The sequence below is a fragment of the Mytilus edulis genome, chromosome 6, assembly GCF_963676685.1.
Source record: "Mytilus edulis chromosome 6, xbMytEdul2.2, whole genome shotgun sequence".
Classification (NCBI taxonomy): domain Eukaryota; kingdom Metazoa; phylum Mollusca; class Bivalvia; order Mytilida; family Mytilidae; genus Mytilus; species Mytilus edulis.
This window is the reverse complement of record NC_092349.1, coordinates 56,507,587-56,517,312: the sequence shown is the minus strand read 5'-3', so window position 1 is coordinate 56,517,312 and position 9,726 is coordinate 56,507,587. Positions and strand designations below refer to the sequence as shown.

General features: G+C 32.4%; 1 protein-coding gene across 1 annotated transcript; it reads right to left on the bottom strand.

The window, feature by feature from the left end:
* Nucleotides 1-1,377: 1,377 nt before the first annotated feature.
* On the bottom strand, nt 1,378-8,955 carry LOC139527931 (G patch domain-containing protein 3-like). The gene is made up of 5 exons (XM_071323615.1): nt 8,550-8,955; nt 4,533-5,095; nt 3,743-3,917; nt 2,702-3,062; nt 1,378-1,613 (listed from the first exon to the last, which is right to left on the bottom strand). The coding sequence occupies exons 1-5, from the start codon at nt 8,923-8,925 to the stop codon at nt 1,421-1,423; spliced, it is 1,668 nt and encodes a 555-aa protein (XP_071179716.1). The 5' UTR covers nt 8,926-8,955; the 3' UTR covers nt 1,378-1,420.
* Between the last annotated feature and the right edge of the window lie 771 nt (nt 8,956-9,726).

Sequence of the window (9,726 nt, the reverse complement as noted above, 5' to 3'; positions counted from 1 at the left end):
ATTCGCAATGCATGTACACAGGGACTTTCTATACTAACAGGACTGGTCAGTGGCGGATCCAGAAATTTTCATAAGTGGGGGCCCACTAACTGACATAAGAGGGGGCCCGCTTCAGTGATTCCCTATATAAGCAACCAAATTTTTTCCCAAAAAGGGGGGCCCGGGCCCCCTGGGCCCCGCCTCTAAATCCGCCTCTGCTGGTCACTTATAACGATGTCTATACAAATTATCAGACTGATCTCGGCCGTAGCTGATGTCACGTGACTTTATAGCAAATTATTTCACATTCACGACGTTTTTTTCATAACTATATGTTCAAGTTTAACAAAAAATCATTTTCATGAAATTTTATACATTTTGTCATTGCAAAATGCTGTTCTTCAAAAGATTTCTTGGATCGTTTTTTAAATATTGATCTCTGAACTTTGAGGTATTTGTTCGCTGAATTTTCAGTAACCGCTGGCATCTTGTTTGATATGTAAACCATTTTACACAACTGGGATGTTCTTCAAAATGATACGTCTAAGTTTAATAGTTCATCATTCTTTCAAAATCTTATTTTTTTGGCATCGTAAATGGCTATTATTCAGATTTTATATTAACAAATAATAATAATTATATAACAACAATTAGTTTTTTAGCCATGGTGTTGTCAGTTTATCTTAAATCTATGAGTTTGAATGTCCCTCTGGTATCTTTCGCCCCTTTTTAAAAATACTAAAGGGATGTTTCTTTCCATTTGACTGATACTTATACAGCCACATCAGGTTAAAATAGTGATGTTTAATAAATATAATGCCTTATATCAATCTCTATGCACTTTAAACTTTCAATGTTACAACTCTTTGAGTGGCCTCAAAGAAGACCAAATTTCTGCCCTAATCTAACATCCAGTGTCAGTCGAAATTTTCTTTTTTACATCCCAGTCTACTCATTTCTGCAGGTCCTACCAATTGTATTTATTGTATAATAAAATTGAGAAAGGAAATGTGGAATGTGTCAAAGCCACAACAACCTGACCATAGAGCAGTCAACAGCCGAAGTCCACCAATGGGTCTTCAATGTAGCAAGAAACTCCCCCACCCGGAGGCGTCCTACAGCTGGCCCCTTAAAATGTGTATACTAATTCAGTGATAATGGACGTCATACTAAACTCTGAATTATACACAAGAAACTAAAATAAAAAATCATACATTTTTAGACTAACAAAGGCCAGAGGCTCCTGACTTGGGACAGGCGTAAAATTGCGGCGGGGTTAAACATGTATAATATGTATAATGTTTTCTCAGCCTGAATATTTGTGAAAATTTACCACTGAAGGTTAGGTAATAAAAATCTTATCATTAATTCAATATAACATTCATAATGTAAAGAAAGTTTTAAATCAACAATATATATACAATTTATTACACAATAATTATCAACTGTTTTCTGGCTCTGCCTTTTTAAATTGTACAGGGTCTCTATAAGTTATGGTATAATGATCATGTCTTCGTAATAATGGTTCTGACTTCTGTAATTCTTTTTGACTATCATAAACTGTGCTTATTATAGCCTGCCTGTCTGCAGTTCTAGGCTTGGACGATTTTCTTGATATTTTTTCTCCATGGTATCTACAAAAAATCAATAAACCTTTAGAGATTTGTTTAATTGTACAAGTAAATAGTGAATGATTTATATTACTCAATCACAAATTTATTATATTGCACAGATGCTTAATATAAAATAAGTTAAATTTGTGCGATTTCTTTCAATGTGAAAAATCTTTTGCTTTTGGAGTTCATAATTATGTCCCCTTTTTCTTATCAAGTTATTTCCCCTTTGACTGACATGACCATAAAAACAGATTGAGATAGGTTTTTCTGATCAGGTTTAAATAAAACAGCAAAAAAAATTTTAAATACATATTTTGATACAAAGATCAATAAATGAAGTTTATTATTAACTTTGTGATTAATCCTACAAAATGAACAAGCTTAAAAGAGGGACAAAAGATACAAGAGGGACAGTCCAACTTATAAAATATATATTATGGTTTAAACAAAAGTTAAAATAGAATCTTAAGGGCTATTACATGTAGCATTTTAATAATTGTTGTATAAATATAGAAAAATATATGCCATTGCAACTTGATAACAGTGTGTGATGATAATAAAAAATAACTAACTTTGATCCTTAATGGACCATCTTCAGAGGCTGAACAGTTTAATTGTGTTCTAGGTCTCTTTACCTAGTGATCCGTTAGGCGGTTCAGATGGATCAGTTTGTTCATAACCAAGATTACCCTGTATTTAACCTGTGGTTGTGTTAAACCAATCACTCTCAACTCTCTTTTCTTAATAGTTTTAGTCAGTCAAAGACAAAGTAACTTGATTTTCTTTTGAAATATACAAACTTTCGAAAACTAACCAGTCATTGACAGGGCAGGGTTATAAATACTCTACTAATTAAAATAACAACCACTTTTTCCAAGTAAACAAACATTATTTGAAACAACATTCTGCTTATTATCTATAAATGATATCATTAGTATGGTTCATTGATCATTCTTCTGCTCTATTTTGCATTAACTTTTTCTAAAACTCATCATCAAAATGTCTTTATATAGTTAGACAGCAGCTGCATGGTTGTTGCCTTTAAAAACACTTAAATTGATCATTGCGTTTAATCATGATCAACCAGACAAAGTAAACATTCTTACCCAAATCCTGTTTTGACAGAAGCTGGTTGTCCTTCATTTTCTAAAGCTTCTGCCATGCCCTCTGTAGAAGAACCTATTCCCTGTCCTTCCTGCCAGCCTTGCTTTTCTAATATCTTACGCCCAATGCCCTTGGTATGAACTTCAAACTTTCCAATTTTAGCTTGATCAGCAGCAGACACATTCTTTTTCTGTCGTTTTTTTGCAATTCCAAGACTAAATCTATCAGTGCTATCGATACCATCCCTCCATCTTTGAGACTGTCTCATTGCTAGAAAGTCCTTAATGTCCTTATCACCAGCACCTTTCTCGTAGTAAGCACTCATATCAACATCCCAATCATCTGTTGTTTGTTCATCGAAATCTAAAATAAAACTTATCTTGATAGAAAGTATAACTTGACCTTACAGGTATTTATAATTTACTACATTGTATTATCAGAAATGCAACTCTTTAATTTTAAATTACAACATGCAGTCATTACCTCCTTGTAAAACCTGACATTACCATTATGCAAGCAACACATTTCTGAGTTGGTTTATTCCAAATGCTTTTTACAATCATGATGCACAAATCATTTGTAAAAATTGGGTTTTATGTACAGCGCTAATTTGAGAAAAAAAATAAAATATTAATTCTTAAAGTGCATTTGTCTCCTTATACTTCCAAACTTCAGAGAAAAGTTTAACAATGCCTCTCTCTAAATTCCAAATGCAGGGCCAAATTACAAAACATTCTGGAAAAAAAACATTTTCATCTCTGTATCATTTAAAATGATTGATTTCTTTTGTATTTGATTCAAATGGAAATCTTTTTTAATATTTAGGTAAAATACAGTGTTGTACTATGTCTTTATATATATGTATACATGTAAGAAGATTTTACTGGTAAAATATTATTGATAGAACTATTCAAATATCAAGTTTCTGAACATGCTGATAACAGGTGGATACTTTGCTTAATTAGGAAGTTAGGGTAAATCACAATTTTCCAGCTGAAGTCATGAATAAACAAATTTTATCTGAAATATAAAATAATTCTAACCTCCTTCTTGCTCCTTCCAGTACTGTGCATCTGTGTAGAAAACTAATCCACTTCCTCCTTTCTCCCACTTCAATTCTATCTCATTCTCAAATAAACGCTCCTCATTCCGTTCTTGGTTATCTGGGTCATCATGGAAAGCTTCATGTCGTTCCCACTCCTCACAACTATCATTATCCTGAAAATAAAAGTTATTACATGTATTACATATGATATAACAAATAGCAAGTTTACACTTCAGTTCATAAGAATTTCCCTGTCTCACCTCATACAGTTACATAATTTTAGTGGAGATGGAGTAGGCAATGTTTATCTGTTAGGCACTGTAACATATACATACATGTATGTAGAATGGAAAGGAAATCAGATTATTTCATCATATTCAGTAAAAAGTAAATTACAGAAATGTAAATTTAATGTATTATTATATTATACATGGTAAACAATCATTAAATGCCAATTTTTAAAGAAAAATGGAAAAGATATAATATGGTTCTTTTACATCAGTACTATGCTTTTTTTCCTTTTTCATGTTTTTGTAAGTTGTTTAAGTGCTTAGTATCAATCTGATGAGACAAGACTTTTAATGATCATTGTTTGGATATAAGATCACTGATGACAACATCTTATTTCTGATTTTTTTACAAAATGTATCATCTTTAATTTCATTTGTCATTTTAAAACCTGGCATGCAATTCAAGACAAATTGTCTGCTGTCATTTTTTATACAAATGTACATTCTCATAATGTTTGCTAGGTTTTTTCCATATCTTGTTAAAATTGTGTTCCCTACCCCTTCTGAGTGATCTGATTCAGCAATCATTTTTTCTTCTATCTTTTCTTTCATTCTCTTCTTTGTTTCTGGGTCACGTCTCCAATGTCTGTCTGACTTCTTCTTTTTATCACATTTTTCTTCTTGCTCTGTCTGTTTAAGACTTTCTCCATTTTCTGAAGTATTTTGAGATGGTCCAGCAATATTGTTCACATCATCTTTTTGAAATTCTCCCTCACTTAAAAGTTTATGACCTTGACCTGATATACATGTGACAGTCACACTTTCATCTGAAAAATCTGTTTCAACAATTTCTCTCCCATAATCAAATGGAACATCTCCATACTTCTTATTTGTCCTTGTTTTAGGAAAGGTCAACCCAAGTTTTTTTATGACCACAGGGGGGAGTCTACATTGCTGGATAAGTTCTAAAAATACTTTGGTCGGTGTGCCAACATTGCCATTTGGCATCACATCAGGGGGATGTAACTCTGGTAGTTTTGATAAATCAGCATCAGTAAAGTCTTCTCTATCTGTAGGAATTTGTTTTGTTTCGGCTCTATTTTTATATAACGGATCTGCATCTGAAAAGATATGAAAATGAAATATTAAAAGTTTAGCTTGTACATATACATGTACAATGTATATAACTACTGAGAAAATGCATAGACGATGTACATGATGTAAATGTATGTGATGTATATGTACATGTATAATAAAAAATAGTTTTTCCACTTAAAACACTAATAGTATGCATTTACAAAAATGTATATATGTACATGTCATTGGTAAAATGTACTAGCAGCCATATTTTTCAGCTGGTATTGGACTTTGTTTAGATTGAAAACTTGGAAAAGAACAAGCAATCACATGAAGTAACTAGAGGCTCTAAAGAGCCTGTGTTGCTCACCTTGGTTTTTGTGAAAATTAAACAAAGGACGTAGATGGATTCATGACAAAATTGTGTTTTGGTGATGGTGATGTGTTTGTTCATCTTACTTTACTGAACATTCTAACTGCTTACAATTATTTCTATCTATAATTAACTTGGCTTAGTAGTTTCAGAGAAGATTTTTGTAAAACCCAACAACAGGTTGTCCGATTCACCTGAAAAATTCAGGGCAGATAGATCTGGACCTGATGAACATTTACCCCATGTCAGATTTGCTCTAAATGCTTTGGTTTTTGAGTTATAAGCCAAAAACTGAATTTTACCCCTATGTTCTACTTTTAGCCATGGCGGCCATCATGGTAAGTTGACCGGGTCACGCCACACATTTTTAAAACTAAATACCCAAATGATGATTGTGGCCAAGTTTGGATTAATTTGGCCCAGCAGTTTCAGAGGAGAAGATTTTTGTAAAAGATAACTAAGATCTACAAAAAATGGTTAAAAATTGACTATAAAGGGCAATAACTCTTAAAGGGGTCATTTGACCATTTCCGTCACATTAACTTATTTGTAAATCTTACTTTGCTGAACATTATTGCTGTTTACAGTTTATCTCTATCTATAATAATATTCAAGATAATAACCAAAAACAGCAAAATTTCCTTAAAATTACCAATTTAGGGGCAGCAACCCAACAACTGGTTGTCTGATTCATCTGAAAATTTCAGGGCAGATAGATCTTGACCTGATGAACATTTTTACCCCATGTCAGATTTGCTCTAAATGCTTTGGTTTTTGAGTTATAAGCCAAAAACTGCATTTTACCCCTATGTTCTATTTTTAGCCGTGGCGGCCATCTTGGTTGGTTGGCGGGGTCACGCCACACAATTTCTAAACTAGATACCCCAATGATGATTATGGCCAAGTTTGGATTAATTTGGCCCAACAGTTTCAGAGGAGAAGATTTTTGTAAAAGTTAACGACGACGGACGCAGGACGACGGACGACGACGGACGCCGGACGCCAAGTGATGAGAAAAGCTCACTTGGCCCTTCGGGCCAGGTGAGCTAAAAATGTACTGTGTATTGTGTTCAATGTTTTTATTTACAATTTTGCCTTTTACATTTTTCTATCATGTCTACAGGTACAGTACATTGTTGTTTACGAACATTAAAAGCACTAATTTGGATCTTTGAACATTATTTTAGTCATATGAGAGCATATTGTACTCATGGAACATAAACAGTATTTGACCTCACAAATTAAAAGTGATAGTATACATGTACATGCAGCTTAATGGTTAACCATGTTAACACCATCTGGTCATGTTGCTTTGGTAACTGGAAAAAATTATACAAAACATGTAGATATATAGTGTGATATGTTTTCGTACTAATAACAATTTTCACTACTTACGGTTTTCACTGTAGAGTTTTTATTCAGGAGTTTACTCAAATTTAACAAGCATGTCCTGTAGAGTGTAGATTGATTTTAGGTATCTAGTTTTTTTTGTCAAGGCTAACTACGATTTTTTACTGTTTTCGATTACTTTGCGATTTTTGTGTGTCAAGAAAATGGCGTCATATGTTTTCGTATGAAATAAAAATTGGATCAGTAGACAGACAGTACATGGACAGGAAATGACTATAAAATCCGAAATGAACATTTTCTTAAAGTCATGGTTCTGGTGATCACTTGAATCGTAAAAAAACTTATTTAATACTTTTCAGTACTAAAAATTACTACTAAATAGTTTTAGGTTGGTGTTTCATGTGCTAAAATTGTTAGATTTGATTAATTTCAGATTGACATCTGGTTTGTACAAAATACTTTTTTTTTTTCTAAAATAAAAAGCAGTTTTCAAAATTTAGGATTAAACATAAAAAGTTAATATAAAAAAGAAGATGTGGTATGATTGCCAATGAGACAACTATCCACAAAAGACCAAAATGACACAGACATTAACAACTATAGGTCACCGTATTCATCTTCATGTATCAAGGAAGTATAAAAAGAATTGTCAATAAAATATTGAATAATTAGATTTTGAACAACCATTTTATATAAGAATCTTGTCAATTTTAACTCGCTGGTTTGTAATTAAAACGGCCAAAAAAAACACATGACAGTCACATGTCTTGAAGATCAGGTGTCTGACAGGCAAAAAACATACATGTATGTGGACTTTATTTCAACCCTTCAGAATTTTTTTCCACTACTATTCTAGTGATGCAAAATAAAAATGGCTATTAAAATAGGTCAGTCATATTAAATTTGTTCTAACGTCTTTAAAAAGCTACGCTGAATATGTTTTAAATTTGTCAAGCTGTACTGTAGTGGTGTTGTTGTTCTAAATATAGAAACTGAAAACACGGCACAATGTATGCATATGCAGTCGAAACCGACAAAATGTGGTTGATACGAAAACATATGACATATGAAAACACATGACACGACGATATCATGTACATGTATATCATCATGATCATGTATAATATATATACATGTATATATAATTATGTGAAGAGCACTTTAATGTTAGTACAACTGGCACAGACAAATTTTCCTTTAAGACCAAAACAACTTGCATGTACATGTACATGTATTTTAAGAAAATCAGACCAAGGCAACCCTACATGTGTCATGTGTGTAAGTCTGAGGAATGAAAATAATAAGTTAATATTTTAAATATGTTAATAATTACATGTACATGTACATGTAGAATAAATACAATTTATATTTACAATGTACATGATGTACATTATATAACGATGTTTACATTTTGTAAATTAAAACTAGATCGGCTGTTGTCTGCTCTATGGTCGGGTTTTGTCTCTTTGACACATTCCCCATTTCTCAATTTTAGATCACATTAATATTGACATATTGTACATTGTATATGTTGTATGTACATTGTAAATGTTGTATGTACATTGTACATGTTGTACATTGTACATGAATTATATGCCTATGTCTTCACTCTTGTATAATCATGATGATGATGATGATAATTGTACATATTTTCTTATCTTTGCATATTTGCAAATTGACCATAATTCAAAATGTGTACGGTACATAATTTCAAAGGCGTCAGCTGTACTTGTACTAACAACAAAACATTTATATAGATCTGATAAATTTTATACCTCCAGGCTTTAATCCCAAGGCAAAGGCTTTGGTAGTTTGGGATACAGAAATTTTAGAGATGTAGCACACTTGTGATATCGAATCTCCATTCTTATCTAACCAATGTTTTCTGTTGTACATTTTGATCGAGTTATCTAAACGAACAGGGGTTGTACGGAACACACAACAGAACGTCTTTACATCGTCTTTTATCATATCTTTATCTGCAGATTTGGCAAGCATTTGTTTTTCTGGTCGGTGTCTGAAGTGGAAACAATTAAACCCATTTGTTTCTATGAACTGTGAGAAAAAGTTCCGTAAATCTGAGGAATGATATGTTCCTGGAATATTGTTTACAATTCCATACACAGTTTCGTTGTTTTGGTTCGTCTCCATTTTTGACTTTGGAAATCCCCTTTGTCGATAATACTTGAATCTGAAACGGAGATAAAATGAGAGAAAATCCGGATATGCGAAAAGGTTTGCCTTAGTGTATCTAGACCGAATAATCTGTCTCTTGTGTGGGTACATTTGTCAAAAAAAAAGAGAAAAAATAATAAATAGCCAAATGATGAAAAGAAAATATGAAATGACAAATGTACCCACACAAGAGACAGATTATTCGGTCTATAGTGTATCAAAACAGAGATGTATTATATGTCTCTGGTGAAAATGACATTTATAGGTGAGTTTGAACTTTCTGGTGCTCAATAAGTTAAGATTTGCGACAATTTCTTCCTTGATAATCTAATTGAATTGAAAATCCTTATGAAGGTTCCTCAGAAAGGAGGAATATATTCAAATAGTTCCAAGTTTACTATCATGAATAATATAGGCAGTGGATTGTGGCTATTTGACCGGCACCGGCAAAATAACAAATTTGCTATTTGACCGGCACCGGCAAAATAACAAATTTGCTATTTGACCGGCACCGGCAAAATAGCAAATTTGCTATTTAGCTGGCTCTGGTTAAATTATATCTCACTGGAATTAAAATGTAAGAATAATAATTAACTGATATCAAAATTTAATATTTAAAAACTTTTTGTTACTGTTACTCATATAAACACTCAAACTTTTAACTATCAAATTAAATATATTCTAAAAATCAAAATACAACTCTCCTCAATAGAAAAAAAACCCACATACCTGTATATGACTTGGGGCAACTTTTATGTAATTTGAAAAACATTTTAC